General features: G+C 40.5%; 1 protein-coding gene across 2 annotated transcripts in view; it reads left to right on the top strand.

Moving 5' to 3' along the window:
- Positions 1-25,263, top strand: part of lyn (LYN proto-oncogene, Src family tyrosine kinase) — a 102,616-nt gene extending 77,353 nt beyond the window's left edge. For both annotated transcript variants that reach the window (XM_072254793.1, XM_072254789.1), the window contains exons 11-13: positions 7,448-7,601; positions 9,964-10,095; positions 22,977-25,263. In XM_072254793.1, the coding sequence (XP_072110894.1) occupies positions 7,448-7,601; positions 9,964-10,095; positions 22,977-23,179 (489 nt within the window). In that variant the 3' untranslated portion in view covers positions 23,180-25,263. The remainder of the gene's footprint in view (positions 1-7,447; positions 7,602-9,963; positions 10,096-22,976) is intronic.
- The last annotated feature ends 1,388 nt before the right edge of the window (positions 25,264-26,651 follow it).

The raw sequence follows: 26,651 nt of genomic DNA, 5'->3' as shown, positions 1-26,651 counted from the left end.
GAAGAAGTGCAGTCGACATTTCAGGCCGAGACCCTTCATCAGGACTAACTGAAAGAAGAGTGAGTAAGAGATTTGAAAGTGCGAGGGGGAGGGGAGATCCAAAATGATAGGAGAAGACAGGAGGGGGGAGGGATGGAGCCAAGAGCTGGAAAGTTGATTGTCAAGATACAAGACTGGAGAAGGGAGAGTATCATGTAACAGGAGGCCTAGGGAGAAAGGAAAGGAGAGGGGAACATCAGTGGAAGATATAGTGAGAGGGACAGAGGGAGAAAAAAAGAGAAAGGGAAAAAAGATAAATAAGGGATTGGGTAAGAAGGGGAGGAGGGGCATTAACAGAAATTAGAGAAGTCAATGTTCATGCCACCAGGTTGGAGGCTACCCAGACGGAATACAAGGTGTTGTCCCTCCAACCTGAGTGTGGCTTCATCTTGACAGTAGAGGAGGCCGTGGATAGACATATCAGAATGGGAATGGGACGTGGAATTAAAATGTGTGGCCACTGGGAGATCCTGCTTTTTCAGGCGGACAGAGCGTAAGTGTTCAGCGAAACGGTCTCCCAGTCTGTGTCAGGTCTCGCCAATATATAGAAGGCCACATCGGGAGCACCGGACGCAGTATATCACACCAGCCGATTCACAGGTGAAGTGTCACCTCACCTGGAAGGACTGTCTGGGGCCCCAAATAGTGGTGAGGGAGGAAGTGTAAAGGCAGATGTAGCACTTGTTCCACTTACAAGGATAAGTGCCGGGAGGGAGATCGGTGGGAAGGGATGGGAGGGACAAATGGACAAGGGAGTCACTTAGGGAGCGATCCCTGCGGAAAGCAGAAAGGCAGGGGGAGGGGAGGGAAAGATGTGCTTAGTGGTGGGATCCCGTTGGAGGTGGCAGAAGTTACAGAGAATAATATGTTGGACCCAGAGGCTGGTGGGGTGGTAGGTGAGGACAAGGGGAACCCTATTCCTAGTGGGGTGGCGGGAGGATGGATATGTGCTTTTTTATTGACACATTAAAAAAACAAGCCTATACATTTAAAATATAGGCAAGTTCAAATTAAATTTTATTTTATTGAAAACATATCAGTGTGACAGCTGTTGTTACTTAGCTTCAATAAGAACATTAAACTGTGGGAAGATCTTTGACAAAGCAACATGGTGGACATCTAATCGCCGGGCTGCCCGATAGTTGACCAGCTACGCCGCACTACCATCTGCAGACAGGAAGACTGCGATCATGTCCAATCTAGGGTCTAATTTTGAAGTAGTGATGAGCCTGCCATAAATGTTATTTTGATATATTTGTAACAACTGTAATGTGATATGAGAATATCTATAATTTCTATTGGTGACAAAGTCACAGATACTGCTTATAGTACTGTGGTTTGTTGCCTACATTAATAATTGAAGAAAATACTAAATTTCAGATTGAGGTTAGGGAAAATAAAGACAAATTTTTTTTCCCCCCCATCCAAGTTCACAGTCCCCATTGAACCTTTCCCCAAACAACTCCCGTTCTAGATGGAAACTATAGTTGGTAATGAAAGCAGTCATTGCTATACTAAGATGACAGTTTTGTAGAAAAAAAACATGTTTTTAGGAGTTCTTTAGAAAAGATTTCTAGCCATTTCACCACTAATAATAACTTTGCTGCTTCTGTTCAAACACGTCAGTTAGCAAAAATAACACTGTGATCATAATTTCCATTAGTACTTCCCAAAAGAGGAACTGGAAAAAGAGTGATGTGCTGTTCTAAATATCACTGAAGCGTACTGTATGTGATACAATTTCAAGGCCCTGCTACTTGATCAACGTAGCAAAGTGTAAACTAGTCTACAATTGTAATTGATAAATCTGTTCCATTGCCTTCACTCCCTCCCATCTCCTTGCCTGTTCAGTCCCATTCTGATGTTAAGAGGAGAGGGAGGAATAAATTAAAACTGCGACTTTGGAGGAGGGATTTCCTGAAACTCTTTACCAGAGGCTGCAACTGCTCAGTTTGTTCCCCTTTAACCAGTGGCAAAGCAGCCCTTGCATGTTTTCGGCAGGGTCTCCCTTAATTACACCCTCACAAAAATTGTATTACACTACCACAGATATGCAAAAAAGATTTACAGAACTTTAGGAAGCAGAGATATTGAAAGGGTTTCCATTTGACAGTGCAGTTTCTGTAATACAGTATCCTCTTTCTGAATAAAGACACAAGTTTTTCACTTACATGCTTTCGTGTACTAAGCAGTGCACAGAAGTATAGTTCCTGTCGTGGAGAAATAGATTCTGCAGTTGAGCAACACACACAGAATACTGGAGGAACTCAACAGATCAGGCAGCATCTATGGAGGGAGATAAGTAGCCTAAGGCAGACACACTTCATCAAGACTGGAAAGGAAGGGGCAGAAGCCATAACAAGAAGGTGGGCAGAGGGGAGGAGCACAAGCCAGCAGGTGTTAGGTGGGACCAGGGGGGGGAGGGGCGGGTAGAGAAGGGGGAATGAAAGGGAATGATTTGAGAGGCTGGGAGGTGATACATGGAAGAGAGAAAGGGCTGAAGGAGTCTGATAGGAGGGGACAATGGAGTAAAGGGAAGGGAACCAGAGGGAGGTGATGAGCAGGTCCTGAGGCAGGAGAGGGAAGGGAAGGATTTGAGAGGGCCACTAGAATGAGGAAAAGCAAAGGCACCTGCAGGAGCCGTAGCTATGCCTGCCTTTTCATCAGCAAAGTGGGGTCAGTACATGTTCCAAGCCTACATGGAAACTCTCATCAACTCTTTCTCCACTACATTGACACCTGCACTAAAGCTGCTTCCTACACCCATGCTGAGATAGTCAATTTCACCAATTTTTCCTCCAACTTCCACCCTGCTCTAAAATTTACATGATCCATCTCTGACATCTCTCTTCTTTCTTGATCTCTGTCTCCATCTCCAGAGACAATATCTATGGATATCTTTTACAAACCCACTGACTCTCGCATTTATTTTGACTATACCTCTTCCCAATCTGTCACTTGTGAAAACAGTATTCCCTTCTTCAAGTTCCTCCGGCTCCACCTCTTGGAAGGATGCTTTCCATTCCAGGGCATCCGAAATGCCCTCTTTCCACCCCCCCAGTAGCATATTTCTCCTTCCACTACTTTTGATGCTGCCACCACCTGTATCTCCTCCAGCATGTCTGCCCTCACCCCCTCCCCACCAACACAACAGGGATAGAATTCCCCTTGTCTTCACCTAACACCCCACAAGTCTCCATATCCAACATATTATTCTCCACAGCTTCTGCTATCACCGGGATCCAGCAACAAAGCACATCCTTGACTCCTCCGCACCACCCTGCTTTCTTCATGTTTCCTTGGTTCACTCATCCCTACTCACTGATCTCCCTCCTGGCACTTAACCCTCAACTATGACAAGTGCCATACCTTCTTCCTCACCACCATTCAGGGCCCCAAGCAGTCCTTCCACGTGATGTGGTGCTTCATTTGCGAGACTACCTATGCAGATTAGGAGACTGCTTCGTTAAGCACATATGCTCTGTCCACCACAAGAGCCAGGATCTCCTAGTCACCACCCATTTCAATTTCCATTCCCACACCGACACATCTGTCCATGGCCTCCTCTACTGGCACAATCAGGTCAATTGCAAGTTGGAAGGGCAGTACCTCATGTTCTTTCTGGTCATAGTCTCCAGCATGATGGAATGAACACCATTTTGTCTAACATCCAGTAATCACTCATCTCTGTTCCCCAAATATCCTCCACCTCTCAGCCCTTCTCTTCCCCTCCCCCGCACTCATGGCCTGCCCATCATCTCCCTCTGGTTTCCCACTTCATTCTCTTTATTTCATGGTCTACTCTCCTCTCCTCTCCTGTCATGTTTCTCCTCCTTCAGCCTCTGTCACCTATCATTTTGTAGCTTCTCATATAATTCCCTTTCTTTTGTCCTCCCACCCACCTCCCCCCACCCCATTTGCCAACTTCTGCTCCTCTCCCTCTCCCACCTCCTTATTCTAGTTTCTTCCCCTTTCCTTTCCAGTCCTAATGAAGGGCTTTGGCCCAAAACATTGACTTTTAATTCCCCTCCAGAGATGCTGAGTAGCTCCAATATTGTATGAGGGGTGATTGATAAGTTCGTGGCCTAAGGTAGAAGGAGTCAATTTTAGAAAACCTAGCACATTTATTTTTCAACATAGTCCCCTCCTACATGTACACACTTAGTCCAGTGGTCATGGAGCATACAGATCCCTTCTTTGTAGAAGTGGTCCACAGCAGGGGTGATTGATAAGTTCGTGGCCTAAGGTAGAAGGAGATGAGTTATTAACTTCAAACTTTCTGCATTACCACTCAAAGAGTTGAACTGCACGTGCATGTAACAAGAGCGTCTTGGACATCCAGGTGGTCCACAGCAGGGGCAATTGATAAGTTCGCGACCTGAGGTAGAACGAGATGAATTATACAGCCCACTTCTGGAGGTCCAAAACGCCAACTTCTACAAAGAAGGGATCCGTATGCTCCACGACCACTGGACTAAGTGTGTAAATGTAGGAGGGCACTATGTTGAAAAATAAAAGCGCTAGGTTTTCTAAAATTGACTCCTTCTACCTTACACCACAAACTTACCAATCAACCCTCATACGTGTGCTGTTCGTAGTTCCTGCCATCATGTGATAATCCAAATGTGACTTGCTGTTTTAGAGTTGAATGAGGGCAATTATCCATTTGAATAAAATATGGAAATAGAGCATTATTTGTCAAAATCATTGTAATATTTGCCTTAATACTTCAATTTATTTTCTTCCTATTTAAAAAAAAGGATAAAATATATGCTCACAGAAAAGGCTGCCAAAAGTTACATAGGTGCTGGTGAAGGGCTTTGGCCTGAAACCTTGACTCTTTATTCCTTTATTCAGGATGCTGCCTGATCTGCTGAGTTCCTCCAGTATTTTGTGTGTGTGTTATTCTGGATTTCCAGCATTTGCAGAATCCCTTCTGTTTAAAGTAGTTACATGTTAGATCTTTCTCAGTGCTTTTCTGAAACTGTTCATTCAAACTGGGGTAGAATTCTACAGGTACAGGAAGACAGCACATTTAAAAGCATTTTTTTTTCCCCCTGGGGCAGCATAGATGGGATCACTAAACTATTGATTTCAAGGAGCTTATAGACTTAACATAATTGAGTCATACCCGATACCACTAATAGAAGATTATACCCATTAAGTAACAACTTGAAGAACTGGACTGATTTTGCCATTCCTGATTATAGCTTTGTGCTACTACCCCAAGCTGGTATATGGTACTGTATCTAACAACAGAAATCAACAATCACATCCAGGAACAGGGTAATTCAATAACACATCTCAGAGTATATTTTACCTATAGATATTGTAGGCACACCATACCTTTTTAAAGTTGAGGAGCATGAGAAATAGAATCCCATACCCCAATATAATTGTTGTTATCAGAGTTGCCTTGCTTTTTGTGAATGTTCATGATTACAATGTCTCTGAGTTTCCCTGGTGTTTCCTTTGGTCACAAATCTATCACTTATTCCTATATGCAGGAAGTAAAGTTCCTCTCTACCATGTTTTAGAACATCAGCACGATGCTATCTGCTCATTGGGCCTTCTAGCTTTTCAGCTGGCACAAGGCCTTTTTCACAGATAGTCATTCAGCGTGGTGGAGAAGTCAGAGTTAAGAGTCTGGTGTGGAATTCAACAGACTGCATTCTTTTCAAGGACAAAGTTAAGATGGAGAAACTCTGATGGAGTTCGTTCCAACCGGTGCTATCTTCGTCCCGGTCCTTGAAAAGTTCCCCTCTCCTCTTAGTTCTAAACAAGAGGTCCCTTGGATGCTTTAGCCAACGATGACCTTATACGCACTGTAGATTCTGCAGATCATGGTTATTAGTAAATTGCTGGACCTGTTACATTCTTTCTATCCACCATCTGGGCTCTAGGTTGTTGAATCTTCTGTTGGAACCTTGTATTTGACTCTGATTAGAGCCATCATTTTTCCTTTGAATAATGATGAAAGTTCTAATCTATTTTTTAGCAAAACAAATTCTAGGCTCCTTTGTAGTCAGTGGAAGGAGACAAAGGTACAAGAATATTTTCAGAGTACCCTTAAAAGACTGCAATATCCACTAACTCAGGGCACTTCTTAAATTTTGATTGCTCAAAATAGAAGAGAATTCAGGGTGGCATTAAGAACCTGAAGTCTATCTATTGGGACCACACAGAAGCTCATTGTAAGTGGTAGAAGAAGCTTATCATCTTCCTAACTACCCATATCTCCTTCCCATCAAGTACCTCTTGCTCCAAATTCATCCCGCATTGGTCTTCCCAGAATCATAGATGGTTGAGGAGTTCTTTCAAGTGTTCCTTCCAACAAGTTCTATCTTCCTCTCTGTCCTTGATAAGTTCCCCTTTCTCCTTAGTTCTAAGCAAGTCATCATCAATTGTAAGGGATTATCTAAGAAAAAGGTGATATGTTATAGGGGCAATTTGATCCTGGTTCTAAAATGGAATTCAAAATTCTGTGAGATGACCAGTCAATGGTTGAATTGGGGTCATTCAACTGATATATTATTCCTGGTTGTTAATGTTTGTCATGTCATTGTTTCCTTGCTGAGCCATCCTTTGCTAATTTGTTGCTGGTCATTAAGCATAGCTCACAATATCTCTCACACATTGTCTTGACAAGGTAACATGAAACTGGTAGTCCATGAAGTTGAAGTAGGTAACTTAATGTGTGGTGTTTCATGCAGAAAATCATTTTCATCCAAGCTACTTTGTAACTTTAAACTCTGTACACTTGTTTACTGCATTATTGCAGGATAAATTAGTTATATCTACAATGTTGTTTCTCTTTCTCAGAGGCTGAGCCGTTGAAATTTTCCAGCACTTCTGTTCTCAGTTTAGATCTTTAATAATTTCCTTTTCTTAATTATGTGAAAATATCCACAATTAACAGATTCTGTCACTAATTATGCAAAAGTATTACCCCATGTATTAGAAGCTTCTCTTGGATTTAACTGCTGTTTTCCATTTTATAGATTTATGAACAAAAACCAAAGGGGACAGACTACATTTCATAGGCTGAACCTTCCTAATTCTTTAAATGCAATTTTGACATTGCATACAAAGTTCTTTCAATGCTCTTCCTTGTACAGCGGATTTTTAAAGTTCCTGTTTTCTGTTTCCTTTGCTTGCTCATTGTGTATTGTAAAACCAAGTGATGATCAATAGTGCATAAAGCCCACTGAAGGGTTATTTAATCCTCAGTTTTCCATTTTAATCATCATTACTATTCTACAGTATTTTCCTTGCTCAATTAGATCCTCCTATGAACTGGTATAGCAGATCGGGTTACTTTGCAGCCATCACATCTATTGTTTACAATCTTACATGGCACTACTTTGTTGATATGGCAACCCCTAAAATGTACTTTGCTCTCTTGTAGATTGCAGAGGGAATGGCATACATTGAAAGAAAGAATTACATCCATCGAGATCTTAGAGCAGCTAATGTTCTAGTATCTGACAGCCTGATGTGCAAAATTGCCGATTTTGGCCTTGCACGAATAATTGAAGATAATGAATACACAGCCAAAGAAGGTACATTTCAACTGCCTGAGCTACAAAACTAATAGCAATTTTATGAAAGTCTAATTCCACTAAACTAACAATATAAAGAAACTAAAATGGTTAATGATAAATGGCCATAACTAATGAGTTATTTATCTTCTAGGTTATAAATAGAAAAATATCTGACATTTTTCCAGTGGTGCTTTGGGAATTTAAGGGGAATTTTCCTTCAATGTTCCCATCCTCCAATTTTGTTAGATACGCATAAAGGGTATGCTTCAGTGCCTAAAGATCTGCTTTCACTTTATGGATCCTAAGGGCAACATGAATATATCTTTAATACCTAAACTGCTTTAATTTTCCACCAATTGTTTTTTTCCCCCCAGACTGTTGTGAATCAAATGGTTTAAATGTAATCCTTAAACTAGCTGCAAGTTTATAATTTTTTTTTATGTTATTTATCATGAAAATCAGCAATCTGCAACAATAAAAATAGTGACAGAAAATTTTAGCCACAGAATGAAATATTATTTATCTGTTCAAACGACATCTTGTGATGATGTTGACTTATTCTAATTGGCAAAATTTTGCTTATCTAAGAGTCGCTTAAATGTCCCTAATGTGTCAGCCTCTATCACCAGCCTTGGCAATGTGTTCTATGCACCCACGACTCACTGAAAAAGAATCTACCTCTAACATTCCCCACCTACCCCATCTTCCCCCTGCCCCCCCCCCCATACACAATCACCTTAAAATTATGCTCTCTCACATTGGCCATTTCTGCCTTGGGAAAAAGGTGCTGACTGTCCACATTATCAATGCCGCATATTATCTTGTACCCCTAAGTTACAGGTGATCCTCCTCCACTCCAGATCGCTCAACCTTGCTTCATATGATATGCTTTCTTATCCAGGCAGCATCCTAGTAAATCTCCTCTGCACTACCTCTAAAGCTTTCATGTCCTTCCTACAATGAGGGGACCAGAACTGAACACAATCCTCCAAGTGTGGTCTAGCCAGAGATTTATATAGCTGCAACATCATCTCACTGCTCTTGAACTCAATTCCCTTCCAAGGTGCATCACTTCACAATTTTACAGATCACTTCTCCACCCAGCACCGCATCCTGTCAATGTCCCATCCTACACTATCCACAACACCACCAAACCATGTCATTTGCAAACTTCCTAAACCACCCTTCCACTTTCTCATCTAAGCTACTTACAAAAATCACAAAGCTCAGGGATACTAGAACAGATCCCTGCAGAATACCACTGCTTACTGTCCTCCAAACAAAATGTGCTCCTCCACAACCACCCACTGCCTTCTGTGGCAAGCCAAAATCTGAATCCTTGCAATCAAGTCTCCCTGAATCCACTGGCTCCCGACTTTCAGAATGATCCTACCATGGAGAACCTTATCAAATGCCCTATTCAAATCCATATACACCACATCCACTGCTCAACCTTCATTATCATGTTTTGTCACTTCCTCAAAGAATTCATTCAGGCTCGTGAGGCACAACCTGCCCCTGACAAAGCCATGCATAAACTGTCAGTCTATGCTTCTCCAAATGCTCATAAATTCTATCTCTAAGAGTGCTCTCCAAATATTTGCCCACCACTGAAGTAAGACTCACTGATCTATAATTCCCAGGATTATCCCTATTACCTTTCTTGATAGAGAAAATGTTTTTTGTAATATGGTACAAACCTAACAATATGCATGTTCCTGAAAGTATACTTCAAAGTCAAATTCGAAATATTCTGGGGTAACAGTAAAATTAACAAGTATAAGAGAAGGAAAAACAGAACAATCTGGAAGGGGCTAAGCAGGAGAGACAGCTTCAATGGAGTCTCTTCCCTCGCTTCTTATAACCTGGGATACACCCATCCAGCTCGGGAGACTTACCTACCTCAATGTTTTTCAAAAGTTCCAGCACATCCCCTGTCTTAACGTTGACATGTTTCAGCATATCAGCCTATTCTGCATGGTCATCACATTTGTCAAGGTCCCTCTCACAGAAGCAAAGTATTCATTAAGGACTTCCCCTACTTCCTCCGACTCTGGGCACATTTTCTCTTGTATCCCTGATCAGTTCTACCCTCACTCTAGTCATCCTCCTATTCATTTAATCCAGGAGTAGTTAAAAGGAAGTACTGAACTGCTGGCAGAAGCTACTGTCAATGTCCAATAACTCCAACTTATTCATTTCAATGAACATTCAGGTACTTTGTACTTGGAAACAAAAGGTATCCTGTTAACAAAATTCTGATTCATTAAAAATTACTTTGAATATAATTAGCATCCTTGATGACTGTTGACTGTGAAGATACTATATCATCCAGACAGGTGCTTGCAACATAACAAAAGTTGTATACTTTCTGTTTTAGGAGCTAAATTTCCAATTAAGTGGACTGCACCTGAAGCTATAAGCTATGGATCTTTTACAATTAAGTCAGATGTATGGTCATTTGGAATACTCCTGTATGAAATAGTCACCTATGGCAAAATTCCATATCCAGGTAAGAATGTCAACACTAAGCAGTTGTTGTTCACTGTTATAATATTGCTGGACACCATATGATAATTTTCTGGTTGTGAAACTAAATCCAGTGTCAATATTTTTCTCTTGCAAAACTTTTTTGCTTTCCACTTTCTATTCTCATTTACACCGTAGCTTCCACATGACAGTCCCACTGGTAGATCAAGGTAGTACCCTTACAAAAACCTATAACAGGCTTTGATTAAAGAATACCATTGTTATGTTCTATGCAGTACAAGTGCAGCATTCATATATGAAAATTTCCGGTTAAGATCTTCCATTGACAATCTCACAAATCATGCCTTTGCTCTTGCTCCTCAGTACTGAAGTCAATTATGATACCCCAGATAAGTCTGCACAGATTGAATCAAACCTGAGTTTGCTGACAGTATATTAGAGCACATAGAATTGTATTAGTGCTGTCTAAGAGCTTTTTATCCATCATTAGATAGGAGGAGATTTTATCAAAAATAAAGTAGCAAAAAGTCAAAATCCATTGCAAACCTTCTGTTGTCACTTCTATAGCACTTGTTAATAAGCCTGAACAGAAGATAATCCTATAAAATAATTTCAACAAACATTATATGGTTAGCAATGTTTCAAATGGAAGACAACATTTGGGCCATAAGCGTCAGAAGTTGTGTTCAGTGCAAGAGTGTTCAATACAACATAACTAATGCAATTCGAAATAGAACACCCACTGTATATAAAAAAAAATAATTATTATTCTTCACCATGCACCTTGTCCTGGGATTAAAAAAAACACTGCCTATTTGCCCTAAGTTTGTAAACCTCCATTAGATCACTCTTAGCCTCAAACGCATCTATGAGAATAAACCCAGTCTATACGGTCTTTTCTTATAACTACAGCCCTCCATTCCAGGCAAGATTCTAATCATGTTATTTTAGTTCACTATCAGAAATCCCCCACTAACCTTTTCATCTTTGGCTTTATACACTTTTCACCAACACATTATTTAAGTTTGTCAAACAGCATCTTATATTCATTCTGGGCAATTACAGAAATTTTAGGGAAAAATGATTTTTTTTCCTCAGATTTGCTGTACCTTTCCCTTGCTTCTCTCCATGTTATTCCCCTCTGCAATTTAAAACATGCTTGTGTCCTCACTTTTCCATTTTCTCGTGAAGAATGCTTAATCTAAAGCACCAACTCTGTTTCCCTCTCCATTGTAGTTGTCTCACTTGCTTAGCCTCTTCCAGAATGCTCTATTTTTACAAACATAGAAAATCTACAGCACAATACAGACCCTTTAGCCCACAAAGCTGAGCCTAACATGTCCTTACCTTAGAAATTACCCAGGATTACCCATAGCCCTCTCTTTTTCTAAGCTCCATGTACCTGTCCAGGAGTCTCTAAAAAGACCCTATTGTATCTGCCTCCACCACCATCACCGGCAGCCCATTCCACACATTCACCACTCTCTGCACAAAAAAAAAAAAAACAACTTACCCATGACATCTCCTCTGTACCTACTTTCAAGCACCTTAAAACTGTGCCCTCTCGTACTAACCACTTCAGCCCTGGGAAAAAGCCTCTGACTATCCACACGATCAATGCCTCTCATCATCTTATACACCTCGATCAGGTCACCTCTCATTCTCCATTGCTCCAAGCAGAAAAAGGCCGAGTTCACTCAACCTATTCTCAAAAGGCATGCTCCCCAATCCAGGCAACATCCTTGTAAATCTCCTCTGCACCCTTTCTATGGTTTCCACATCCTTCCTGTAGTGAGGCAACCAGAACTGAACACAGTACTCCAAGTGGGGTCTGACCAGGCTCCTATATAGCTGCAACATTACCTCTCAGCTCCTAAACTCAATCCCACAATTGATGAAGGCCAATGCACTTATGCTTTCTTAACCACAGTGAACCTGCGCAGCAACTTTGAGCGTCCTATGGTCTTGGACCCCAAGATCCCTCTGATCCTCTACACTGTCAAGAGTCTTGCCATTAATGCTATATTCTGCCATCATATTTGACCTACCAAAATGAACCACCTCACACTTATCTGGGTTGAATGCCATCTGCCACTTCTCAGCCCAGTTTTGCATCCTATCAATGTCCTGCTGCAATCTCTGTCAGCCCTCCACACTATCCATAGCACCCCCCAACCTTTGTGTCATCAGCAAATTTACTAACCCATCCTTCCACTTCCTCATCCAGGTTATTTATAAAAATCACAAAGAGTAGGGGTCCCAGAACAGACCCCTGAGGTACACCACTGGTCACCGACCTCCATGCAGAATATGACCCGTCTACAACCACACTTTGCCTTCTGTGGGCAAGCCAGTTCTGGACCCACAAAGCAATGTCCTTTTGGATCCTATGCCTCCTTACTTTCTCAATAAGCCTTGCATGGGGTACCTTGTCAAATGCTTTGCTGAAATCCATATACACCACATCTAATGCTCTGCCTTCAATGTGTTTATTCACATCCTCAAAGAAAATCAATCAGGCTCATAAGGCATGACCGGCCTTTCACAAAGCCATGCTGACTATTCCTAATCATATTATGTCTCTCCAAATGTTCATACATCCTGCCTCTCGGGATCTTCTCCATCAATTTACCAACCACTGAAGTAAGACTCACTGGTCTATAATTTCATGGGCTATGTGAAGATCATTGCCAGAGACTCAGAAATCTCCTCCCTCGCCTCCCTCAGTAGCCTTGGGCACATGTCATCCGGTCCCAGTAACTTACCCAACCTGATGCTTTCCAAAATCTCCAGCACATCCCCTTTCCTAATATCTACATGCTCAAGCTTTTCAGTCCGCTACAATTGCCAAGGTCATTTTCTGTAATGAATACTGAAGCAAAATATTCATTAAGTACATCTGCTATCTCCTCCGGTTCCATAGACACTTTTCCATTGTCATACTTGATTGGTCCTATTCTCTCATGTCTTATCCTCTTGCTCTTCACGTACTTGTAGAATGTCTTGGGGTTTTCCTTAATCTTGTCCACCAAGGCCTTCTCATGGCCCCTTCTGGCTCTCCTAATTTCTTTCATAAGCTCCTTCCTGCTAGCCTTATAATCTTCTAGATCTCTATCATTACCTAGTATTTTGAACCTTTCGTAAGCTCTTCTTTTCCTCTTGACTAGATTTACAACAGCCTTTGTACGCCACAGTTCCTGTACCCTACCATCCTTTCCCTATCTCATTGGAACATACCTATGCAGAAATCCACACAAATATCCCTTGAATAGTTGCCACATTTCTGTCATATCTTTCCCTGAGAACATCTGTTCCCAATTTATGCTTCCAAGTTCCTGCTTGATAGCCTCATATTTCTCCTGACTCCAACTAAACTCTTTCCTAACTTCTCTGTTCCTATCCCTCTCCAATGCTATGGTAAAGGAGATAGTGATCACAATTCTATCTCCAAAATGCTCTCCCACTGAGAGACCTGACACCTGACCAGGTTCATTTCCCAATACCAGATCAAGTACAGCTCTTCTCTGTTATTATTACACCTTTCCAGAATCTGTCTCCCTATCTGCTCCTCGATGTCCCTGTTACTATTGGGTGGTCTATAAAAAACACCCAGTAGAGTTATTGACCCCTTCCTGTTGCTAACTTCCACCCACAGAGATTCAGTGGACAATCCCTCCATGTCTTTCTCCTTTTCTGCAGCCGTGACACTATCTCTGATCAGCAGTGCCACATCCCCACCTCTTTTGCCTCCCACACTATCCTTTCTGAAACATCTAAAGCCTGGCACTCAAAGTGACCATTCCTGTCGCTGAGCCATCCAAGTCTCTGTAATGACCACAACATCATAGCTCCAAGTATTGATCCATGCTCTAAGCTCATCTGTTTTGTTCATAATACTCCTTGCATCAAAATAGACACATCTCAAACCATCGGTCTGAGCATGTCACTTCTCTATCACCTGCCTATCCTCCCTCTCGCACTGTCTCCAAGCTTTCTGTACCTGTGAGCCAATCGCCTCTTCCTCTGCCTTTTCAGCAATCGTAGTTTGAACTCTTCCCCAATAGCTTTAGCAAACCTTGCCGCCAGGATATTGGTCCCCCTGTGATTCAAGTGCAAACCGTCCTTTTTGTACAGGTCACTCCTGCCCCAAAAGAGGTCCTAATGATCCCAAAATCTGAATCCCTGCCCTATGCTCCAATCCCTCAGCCATGCATTTATCCTCCACCTCACTGTTCCTATACTCACTGTCACGTGACACAGGCAGTAATCCTGAGATTACCACCTTTGTGATCCTGCTTCTCAACTTCCTTCCTAACTCCCTGTAGTATGCTTTCAGGACCTCCTCCCTTTTCCTGCCTATGTCATTGGTACCAATATGTACCACGACCTCTGGCTGTTCTCCTTCCCACTTCAGGGTGTCATGGACGCGATCAGAAACATCCCAGAGCCTGGCACCTGGGAGGCAAACTACCATCCGTGCTTCTTTCCTGTGTCCACAGAATTGCCTGTCTGAGCCCCTAACTATAGAGTACTCTATCACTGCTGCCATCCTCTTCCTTTCCCTGCCCTTCTGAGCAACAGGGCCAGACTCTGTGCCAGAGGCCCCCTTTATATTTGTTAATTCAGCTGCTACCCCAGAGTATTTTGAATTTGATTTCCAGGAACATGCCTGCATATTGATAGGTTTCTACTGTTATAAAAATTCTCAGTCACACCCTAGTTGTTTCTGAAGGAATTTGTGTCTTTTTCTTCAAATTAGTGTAATTATCATCTTTATCAGTATAACCTCAACTTCTGCCAGACACACTCTACTAGGGAAGTCTAACTTTACCACTAACACTGTAAAAAATAGTTTGGGGCCAAGCTCAGAGCTGCAATGAATGCAGAATTTTTCAGCCTATAGCAGGGTTTCTCAGAATCATGGGGCTCCAGCACCAGATCAAGCTACAAGTTCCTCAGTCCCAAGCAGTCATTGTGGGATTCCCCAGCACTAGTGATTTCAAATCCTTCTTCTACGGAGAGGAAGGCCTGCTTTTAACATTCAAAGTCAATTTATTATCAAAGTACATACAGTATGTGCCACCAAGTACAACCCTATGGTTTACTTTTTTGCAGGCAATCGCAGTAAATACAAAAAACACAATAGAATCAATGAAAGACCACACCCAACCGGGTGAACAACAAGCAATGTGCAAACAAAAATCAACAAACTGCAAACACTGCAAAGAGAAAAAAAAAGAAATAATATTAATAAATCAGCAATAAAATTAAGAATGAGATGAAAAATCCTTGAAATTAAGTCCAGTTCGGTGGGAACAGGGATGTGTGAGTGAAGTTATCCCCCTTGGTTCAAGAGCTTGATAGCTGAGGGGTAATAACTGCTCCTGAACCTGGTTTAGTTCAGGTCTTGAGGCAGCACAAGGTGTGGGCAGTGGGGGGGTAATTGATGAAGACTGCTGCTTTCCTGCCAAAGTGCTCTGTGTAGATGTGCTCAATGGTGGGGAGGGCTTTACTTGTGATAGACTGGGCCGTATCCTCTACTTTTTGTAGGCTGTTCTGTTTGGTGTTTCCATACCAGACTGTGATGCAACCAGTCAGTTTACTCTCCACCACTCATCTGTAGAACTTTGTCAAAGTTATAGATGACAAGCTGAATCTTCACAAACTTCTATGAAAGTAGAGGCGCCTTCTTCATATTGGTACTTACATGCAAGACATAGGAGAGATCTACTGATATTATAACACTGAGGAATTTAAAGTTGCTGACCCTCTCCACCTCGGATCCCTGGGTGAGGACTGGTTCAGGAACCTCTGGTTTCCTCCTCCTGAAATCAATAATCTGCTCCTCGGTCTTGCTGACATTGAGTAAGAGTTTGTTGTTGTGGCACTCAGCCAAGTTTTCAATCTCCCTGCAATATGCTGATTCGTCAGCACCTTTGATTTGGCCAAGACTGTGGTATCATCAACAAGTTAAATATGGCATTGGAGTGGTGTTTAACCTCACAGTGTAAAGCGAGTAGAACAGGGGGAGACGCACACAGCCTTGCTGATGGAGATTGTGAAGGAGATGTTGTCAATCTGACCTGACTGGCGTCTGCAAGTGAGGAAACTCAGGATCCAATTGCACAAGGAGGCTTTGATTTGTTGCACATCGTTTAGTTTTGTGCGGATGATGGTATTGAATGCCGAGCTGTAGTCAATGAAAATCTTCCTGATGTGAGTAGTTCACATGGTCGGCACAACATTGTGGGCCAAAGGGCCTGTAATGTGCTGTAGATTTCCAAGTTCTGTGTGTGCACCCTCGCTGTCCTGATGTTCCAGGATTGAGTGAAGTGTCAACGAAGTGGCGTCTGCTGTTAACCTGTTGTGACTGTAGGCAAGCTGGAGTGGGTCCAAGTTGCTCTCAGGCAGGAGTTGGTTTGTATATTTCATCACCAACCTCTCAACCTTACAGTGGATGTAAGTGCTACTGGATAATAGTCATTGAGGCAGGCCACCAGGTTCTTCATAGATATCAATTGAAGCCTGCTTGAAACAGATGGGTACCTGAAACTGCCGAAGCGAGAGGTTAAAGATATATAATCTAAACTCCTCTGAGATTAATACATCCCCCTATAAGATAATGACCTTCAATAAACTAGATCTTGCATTCTTAGTGTGCTATAGCCACACAGCTAATAGAGCTGCTAAAGACCAGTGGTTCAGCTCAATCCCAACCCGAGGTCATATCTGTGTAGAGTTTGCATAGATTTCCTGTGCGTGCTCCAGATTCCTTCCATGTTGCAAAGATTGGTAGGCTAGTTAGCCACTGTAAATTCCCCCTTGTGCGTAAGTGTATGGTGTGATGGTGCTGGGGGATGGGATTCTGATGAGTATACGGGAAGTATGTAAAAAAGAATTAATGTAAACTTTTTTCTTTGTCAGCACAGACTCAGTGGACTGAAGGACATTCTTTTCATACTATATCCTTCATGCCTTTGGAATTTTATTCCTGTATAAGCACAGTTAAATATGTCAATCTATAGAATTGAGACCTTATGTCGGTCGGGGTCAACTACGGATGTTCTGTCCTAGCCGTCCAAGTGTCCATACGCAAGCCAATATGGAGAGCAAGCTGTTGCCCATGTAGCAGGCCATCCCTCTCCACTCAGCGGCAGAGGCTGATACTATGTGGCACCAGTCGTGTCGCAGGAGTCGCCAGTCAGCATCGAAGTCAATGTAGGACTGCCTTAGGGGCTCCAGCACTAGATTTCTCCTCGGGCTTTACTCCTGAACTCTTCCTCATGAGTGGGTATAGCTGCAAGATAGTGGAGGCTTGAGCTCAGTTTTCCTTCTCCTAGATGAGCTGGCAAGCCCAATCTGCCTGAAGCGACTGGTTTTAAGCCACCTTTGCCCTGTCAGTAGAACTGGCTCTACTGTGCTTAGAAGCTAAACCACATGTTTAGAGAAAATGTTACCATCAAGTTAGTGGGGGAAATGGGACTCCTGGGGATGTTCTGAGAACTAGAATAAGCTGAATTCCCATTTTGTTATGAGAAGTAAACAAACATAGGAAAACAATATCTTTCAAAATGTTTGGGGTATTTTGAGACAGTTTCTTTCTTAATCACTTGTAACTAAATTTTGAAAAAATATGAAATGACTTAAAGTTACATGCTCCTTTAATTCCTTAAGCCTAACAACTGAGGGCGACTGGACAAGCCTCCAATTGAAAAAGTAGTGCAATATTTCATGCTTGATATCTAATCTTCTTCTCTTTCTCCTATGATGTATTGAAATCCTTCCCAAGGATGAACACCAGATTTACTTTTTATTGTTTTACAATTGCATATATTTTTGTGAAACATTGTATTTGATTCCAAGGCAATTAATGAAAAGTTGTTTCAGAATTGCCCTGGGTTATTTTCCATTTAACACAAGCATTGATATTCAGTGAACTAAAGCTCCATCAATTGCCACAAGATCACCAACAACCTGTTTTACTCTTCTGTTCTTGGTATTAGTGCTATGATTTACTTCAGTAAAATTTCAACAGAATCTAGGTTAATTCACACTTTTTTTTTAAAAAAAAGGACCTTCCTGGAACTGAGCTTCTTTGGAGCATTTTTAAAAAGGTTTCATTTTTTGCTGCTCAAGTATAAAATGCAGCATACGTAGCAGGGATCAGAAATACCCGAGGGCCTCAGGAAGCAGGCATCAGAAGTACTTGAGAGACAACATAGTCGGCATGTGGAATCACAGCATAAAGATCACTTACACACAGCAACCACCAGAATAATGCAAATTGGTTTTAAAAACTTGTCATCTAAGATTTCCATTTTTTTCAATCCTTCATCCTACTACAGAGCCAAATTTCAAGCAATCATTTATTCATAAGAATAGCATTTTCATATAATTTTCTTTGGTTTTGTTCTGATCTTCTAAAGATCTTATGGAACCAATCATTTATGTAGTAATCCCTTCGCATTCTGAATCAAGTTTATATTGACAGAACCCACATCAGTAAATTTCCGCAATATATTTCATAGAAACAAAGAAAACCTACAGCACAATACAGGCCCTTCGCCCACAAAGCTATGCCGAACATGTCCTTACCTTAAAAATTACTTAGGGTTACCCATAGCCCTCTATTTTTCGGAGCTCCATGTACCTATCCAGGAGTCTCTTAAAAGACCCTATCATATCTGCCTCCACCACCATCGCCGGCAGCCCATTCCACGCACTCACCACTCTGTGTAAAAAAAACTTACCCCTGACATCTCCTCTGAACCTACTCCCAAGCACCTTAAAATTGTGCTCTTTCCTGTTAGCCATTTCAGCCCTGAGAAAAAGCCTCTGACTATCCACATGACCAATGCCTCTCGACATCTAATACACCTCTATCAGGTCACCCGTCATCCTCTGTCGCTCCAAGGAAAGAAAGCCGAGTTCACTCAACCGATTCTCATAAGGCATGTTCCCCAATCCAGGCAACATCCTTGTAAATCTCCTCTGCACCCTTTCTATGTTTCTACATCCTTCCTGTAGTGAGGCGACCAGAACTGAGCACAGTACTCTAAGTGGGGTCTGACCAGAGTCCTACATAGCTGCAGTAATACCTCTCAACTACTAAGCTCAATCCCACAACTGATGAAGGCCAATGCACCGTGTGCCTTCTTAACCAGAGTCAACCAGCACAGCAGCTTTGAGTGTCCTATGGACTCAGACCCCAAGATCCCGCTGATCCGCCACACTACCAAGAGTCTTAACATTAATACTATATTATTTTTCCAATTTTATTATTAATTTTACATAATAGAGTACAAAAATATGATTATAAAGGCTCCTTACCCTATATGCATACAAATTAATTTGTAACATTGAAATATAGTAATTTTATTATATTAAAAAAAATCTAACCCACTACCAAGACCGAAGCTGATTAGTAAAGATAAAAAGGAAAAAAAAAAATTAGTCATCATCTGTGCTTTAACAGCAAATCAAAGGTTTTGAAAATAATTCAAAAAAGGTCCCCATAATGCTTGAAATTCTTGGCCAGATTCAGAGATTGAACATCGAATCTTCTCTAAATTTAAACGTGACATCACATCACGTAGCCATTGAGCGTGAATAGGAGGGGCAGCATCTTTCCATTTAAGCAAGAGCGTCCTTCTGGCCATAAGAGAAATAAAAGCCAAAATGTGCAAGTCAGATGGCTCCAAAATAATATCCTCTCCTCAAATAATACCAAATAAAGCAGTCAAAGGATTAGGCTCAAAGTTTACTTTGAAAAGTATTGAGAAAGTTTGAAATACTTCTTTCCAATATTTTCCAAGACTCAGACATGTCCAAAATATATGAATGAGTGAAGCTTCTCCATTATTACATTTATCACAATACAGCAATATATCTAAATTAAAAACGAGAGAACTTATCCTTGGTCATATGGGCCCTATGGACCACTTTAAATCGTAGGACAGAGTGGCAGGCACATAACGATGAAGTGTTGACCAATTTTAAAAATTTGATTCCAAGTTTCCTCACAAGCTGAAGTCTGTAAATCTTGCTCCCAAAGATTTTTAATTTTATGTAAAGGAACACTTCTCATTCCCAACAGCATATTATAAATATTAGCTATAGATCCATTATAAAAAGATTTCAAATTAAAAATTACATCTAATAGATTCTTATCAGGACTTTTAGGAAATGTACTTATTTGAGACCGTAAAAAATCTCTTTTCTGTCATCGTATTTGACCTACCAAATGCACCACCTCACACTTATCTGGGTTGAATTCCATCTGCCACTTCTCAGGACAGTTTTGCATCCTAGTGATGTCCCGCTGTAACCTCTGACAGCCCTCCACACTATCCGCAACACCCCCAACCTTTGTGTCATCAGCAAATTTACTAACCCATCCCTCCACTTTTACATCAAGATCATTTATAAAATAATCACAAAGAGCAGGGATCCCAGAACAGATCCCTGAGGCACACCACTGGTCATTGACCTCCATGCAAAATATGACCCATCTACAACCACTCTTTGCCTTCTGTGGGCAAGCCAGTTCTGGATCCACAAAGCAATGACCCCTTGGATTCCATGCCTCCTTACTTTCTCAATAAACCTTGCATGGGGTACCTTGTCAAATGCCTTGCTGAAATCCATATACACTACATCTACTGCTCTACCTTCATCAATGTGTTTATTCACATCCTCAAAAAATTCAATCAGGCTCATAAGGTGCAACCTGCCTTTCACAAAGCTATGCTGTCTATTCCTAATCATATTATGCCTCTCCAAATGTTCATAAATCCTGCCTCTCAGGATCTTCTCCATCAACTTACCAATCATTTCCTGCCATCAAATACAATATTATTTCAAATGTATCCAGCTGTTATTTTAAATAATAACATTTTGAAATGAATTGGATTGACTTTATTACTTACATCCTTCATATACATAAAAAATATTACATTACATCTCTTTTCAAATGAACAATTATAGTAATTTATAATAAATATTATATACAACAGGACAGTCAATATAACATAGAAATACGGTTGCGTCAGAATGAAATAAGCAGTCTGATGGCCCGGTGGAAGAAGCTGCCCAGGAGCCTGTCAGTCCTGGCTTTTATGCTGCAGTACCGTTTCCTGGATGGTAGCAGCTGGAACAGTTTGTGGTTGGGATGACTCAGGTCCCCAATGATCCTTCAGGCCCTTTTTACACACCTGTCTTTGTAAATGTCCTGAATAGTGGGAAGTTCACATCTACAGATGCACTGGGCTATCTGCACCACTCCCTGCAGAGTCCCATGGAGGCAGAATGCTCTCAATCGTGTCCCGAAAGAAAGTCCTTAGAATTTGGGGGGCCCCATACCAAACTTCTTCAACCAGCTGAGGTGAAAGAGGAGCTATTGTGCCTTTTTCACCACACAGACATTATGTACAGACCACATGAGATTTTTATTTTAACATATAGTGCACATCATCTTGTTGAATACATCATAGTACTCTTCTGTATTTTTGATAATAACTTTTACTATTTCTGCATATCTATGTTTTGTTTAGATTATTGATAATTTTCCTGTACTGGTGAAGGGTCTTGGCCTGAAATGTTGACCATTTACATTTTTTGATAGATACTACCTGGCCTGCTGAGTTCCTCCAGCATTTTGTGCGTGTGTTGATCATTGATAATTTTGCCTGGTTTGTTTAGTGAGCTCATTCTTTTTTTTTAAATTACCTCATGACTTTAGCTCCTCAGATGAAGCAAACAGACAGAGAAACAGACAAAGAGAAAAGCAAAGTTAACCTTTTGGTCAACTGACTTCATCAAAATTTAAAATGAGAAAAGTAAAGCTATTTTAAATTGCAGAAAGAGGAAGTAGCAGAGATACAAGAAGGGATTTATTTTTACACTGCACTTACTCTCTTTCATTAGCTGCTCTTCTGAGCAATATCACATAACTTGTATTCCTCACTCTCTAGCCCGCTGCTTATGTACGTGAGGCCTCAGTATGAATAGTGTACAGCTTGCTATGGTTTTGGATTTGCTGCGTCCCCCTTGAACATGAAGAACATCATGTATATTTTCATACTTCCTTATGATATAGAAGGAAGCCATTCAGGACACTGAGTTCGTGCCAGAATAAGCACTGAGGCAAGTCTGATTCTGAGTGTACAACTTACCCCATTTTTAACAACTTGGCTTCATGCTTTTCATAAGGAAACTGTTCTGACAGCAAAGTCCTAATTGAGGGAAAGCTGGAGTGTTAGAGAATTAAGTCAAGAACTTGCACACCAATATTTCCTTTGGGCTCAGGATTTTGAGAGGCACTTTTTCTGATCCCAACAGTTTCCCTGGCAGAGAAGAGATCACTACTGTTCTTTTGCATTTCTTGATCTACCTCTACACCGTAACCAGTGCTCATTCCAAAAAGGCATCACTGCCTTGGGGTAATCTTCTGGAGAAGTAAAATTTAAAACTGGTGCAACAAAGGATATGGTGCATCCTTAGTCCTGTCACCTGGTTTCCAAAGGCAAAACCTAATCTTTTTATTTTAAGTACAACTACATAAAATGGAGCGAGCACTTATTAAACTACATATATTGTTGCAGATTGCTATATAGTATATGTTTTTTAAAATCATTTGAGGTAAAATATGCAGCCAATATCATAAATTTTTGATTGTTAACTATCTGAGCCTGGACCCATCTACCTGTGCTTTCTCTGAATAACACGCACAACTTTAGAAGTTCTACTACATGAGTAATATTTGAACTGTTATCACTCAGGCACTTCAATGGATATTGGATTTATTTTGTGTCTTAATGTTTATCAGAAGTAAACTTATTGATGCTTTTAATTATATTTTTAAATCTGACATTGTCTAAGAAAAATTACTTTTCTTTCATCTAGGCATGTCCAACACAGAAGTTGTAAACGCTATTGGGCGTGGTTATCGTATGCCACGACCTGAAGAATGTCCACAGGAGCTTTATGATGTTATGAAGGATTGTTGGAAAAACAGCGCTGAAGACCGTCCGACATTTGAATACCTGAAAGGACTGCTCGAAGACTTTTACACAGCCACAGAGGGGCAATACCAGCAGCAACCATAGAAGAAATTAAAATGGAAAAATCAAATTAGCAGATTAAACCTGTATATCACAATTCTATATGAAGAAGCCACCTATGATGATTTTGAGGATCACCGGCATTATTTTGGAGAAATGCAGAGAAGTTGACCTATGACCCTCATCTCTAAATCCAATGGTCTAATTATTAACAAATCGCTTTTATGGGCATTTGCTGTGCACGTTCACTCCTGCACAGTTCACTCCTGCAATTGCTGCAACAGTGACTACATTTGAAAAGCAATTCATTGTCTGTGAAACATTTATGAAAATCCTGAAGTTCAAAACAGCACAATGTATATAGCCTTTCTTTCTTCCTTGAGCAAACAGAATGTTAGGCAACATCAACAAAATAAGACCACACCCACTCGCACTATCTCTTCTATGCAAAACTTAATCTAGGCTGGTATGAAGGCTGACTGCTCTGAAGAGCAATGGATGGAAGCAGAAGTTGCATCAACATGTTCTGAAATTCATTTATGAAAACAGTGCCAGTTGCAAATAAATTTCTAATGCAAGATGGCTAGCCGGGTGGGGGTATGGTGAACTCCAGATGATTGATATTTAATCTTTGATCCTAATCACTACACAGCTCTCCCATGATACCCACATGGTACTTCACAGAAACAGAGAAGTCCTGCAGATATGTCTCAAATTTGGACCTAGCTGGATGAGTGATACACAGTAGCCAAAGGTGGCTTGTGGGTACTTTAACTGTCAGTGGAAGTTTGCCACTACTTCATTCATAATAGTTGTTATACCTTACCCCAGGGTGTCCCAACCTGGGATTCATGGACCCCTTGCTTAATCATATTGGTCCATGGCATAAAAAAGGTTGGGAACCCTGCCTTATGCCAACAACTAAAAATGGGGCACTCATGGCTCATAAATGTGTAAAGTCAGCAGGCCTTTCCAATTTAGGAAATAAATATTGTAATAAAAACTGATATGATAGAGGAAAGTTTTACTAGTAATCATTGCCATATCTAGAAATAATCAATTAAAAGCAACGACAATCGTCAGTTTGACGATTCCAGAAGATTCAGGTATATTTCAGAACTTATTTTCTGTAATTCTATTCATTTATAATTTGGCTATCCAAATGAATCAAAAGCTGTTCTGTTTACACAGACTTTGTAATATTCAACAAAGCATTCTATTTAACCTGCAATTACTGACTAACTAAGAATACAGAAAGTGTGAGGCAAATATGAGGATTGTTTTGTATGGTATTAGTATGCTGAGTCGTGTATTTAAAAGAAAAAGACAGATCTTGTTTTTAAAAAAAGTAGAGGTAGCACCTTCATTCCTGATTTTATTGGAGCGAAAATGTTGATTTCTCCACATGGCACCTATTGAAAAGGTATCATTTAAGAAATGTTACTGCATATAGATTTTATAATTGTGTGATGAGCAAAGTCCTCAAATAGTACAACAATAAATCCAAACTGATAGAAAAAAAATCACATTGACTATAGTACAGAGGGTGAATTGCCTATGCATTACATTTATAAAAGATTTTGTATTATTCACTAATTCCATCTGTCTCTGCTACTAACCATTCTCCTCAAGATTAGGATATATAAACTTTCAAAAGATAACATCCTGGAATTTAAAGTCCAGCTCTACATTTCAGAAATGAATTGGGTCAGATTCTATACAATGTAAAATGTTCGTGTCAGGTTAGGTGAAAAAAAAAAAATAATCACTCCAAAAAGCCTGTTCAACATTTCCATTATATAAATGTCTATGGAATTGAGATGAATTGTGAAACAAATGTGCATTTTTCAATCCAGTGAACTTCCAGAGGAAAAAAAATGTGTAAGGTGCCACTGCATTTATATGAAAAGAAAACGTAGCCTTTTCCGTTCCAGATGAACTGAAATACCATTTTCATGTATCAGGTATAGCAAAAGACTTTTAATGAAACTGTTAATTCTTATATTGTAAATGTGCAATAGTTTGTAATGCTTTCTTTATTTTCCTGGTGTGCAAAAACCAATAAATTATAAATTTGTAACATGGACAATGGATATAATAAAGGCATCTGCCCAAGTATTTTTAGTATACTTCCTGGCAAAATACAACTTGTATTTTCAAAAAAATTTATATATTTAAAAAGTCTTATAAATAAATTAGGACATTTCCACTTGTCCAAAGAGGATAAATAACAGTGATTCAATATAATACAGTATTTTAAATAGTCAGATTGATTAATTCAGACCTATGACATGAAATTTGTTGTTTTGCAGCAGCAGTACAGTGCAAAGTTCCATAGATTACAAAAAATAAATGCCATAATTAAAGGAATAATGAGGTTGTGTTTGTGGGTTAGTAGATCATTCAGAAATTTTATGGTAGAGAGAAAGAAGCTGTTTCTGAAATGTTTGTTCCAGAAGTGAATGTCAATTGGACGAAACTTAAATTAGTCCACATACTGAGCATGCACAGAGCTTGCAAAATCAATCAATAACAACTTATCACAATGTCCAAGCCAAAGACTGAGGTGACCAATGAGCCGAAGTAGTCTGTAAAGTTGGTAGCGTGCAAGATTGACATTACGGGTAGCAAGTGATGTCGCAAATTATAATCACTATCGTTCAATACCAGTCACTTTTTAAAAAATTACAAAAGTCTTTTTAAATTCCCGCTTCAGAAAAATCATGTTTAAAGAATTATAAATCCATAACCTATCTGTGGAGTGAAGCAAGTCACCTAACCTTTAAGACTATAAATTGCTTGTAACTAGTCTAATATTGAATAGTCACAAGAAACACACCCCATCAAAGTATGCCATATTTTAAATGTTGCAGACAGGAAGTGTGGATGTTTTCCACCTAGCACAAATGTTAGCAGTACTTATCAGAATGTGGTGGCTGAAGTTTTCTTTAAATTCATTCAAGGAATGTGAGCTTCGCAGGTTGAGTCAGGATGCAAGCTTTCTTCTTGAACTGCTGCAGTCCTTGAGGGCCATTAATATGTGGAGGGTGTTCCACAATTTTGGCTCATTGGCTCAGAGATGGAGGAGGAGCAATGATATATTTCCATTTCAGAATGACATGTGAATTGGAGGGCACCTTATAGAGTTATAGAGCACTACAGCACAGAAACAGGCCCTTTTGAGCGGTCTATCACAAACTGTTATTCTGTCAAGCCCCATCAACCTGCACCTGAACCTGAACCATAGCCCTCCGTACCCCTCTCATCCATGTACTTATCCAAATTTCTCCTAAATGTTGAAATCAAACATGTAGCCACCATTTGAACTGGGAGCTTGTTCCACACTCTCACCACCCTCTGATTGAAGAAGCTCCTCCCTCAGGCACCATTCAACTATTTCTAGTTGGTATTGCTCCCAGGATTTTGCCAGCCTTGCCCCTTCCAGCATGTAGAAGCCATGGGTTTGTGAGGTGCCATGCAAGGAGTCAGCTGAGTTGTTGAAATGCACCCGACAGAT

The sequence above is a fragment of the Mobula birostris genome, chromosome 1, assembly GCF_030028105.1.
Source record: "Mobula birostris isolate sMobBir1 chromosome 1, sMobBir1.hap1, whole genome shotgun sequence".
In the NCBI taxonomy this organism is placed as follows: Eukaryota; Metazoa; Chordata; class Chondrichthyes; order Myliobatiformes; family Myliobatidae; genus Mobula; species Mobula birostris.
The sequence above is the reverse complement of the archived record's forward strand: the minus strand, read 5'-3'. Positions and strand labels throughout refer to the sequence as shown.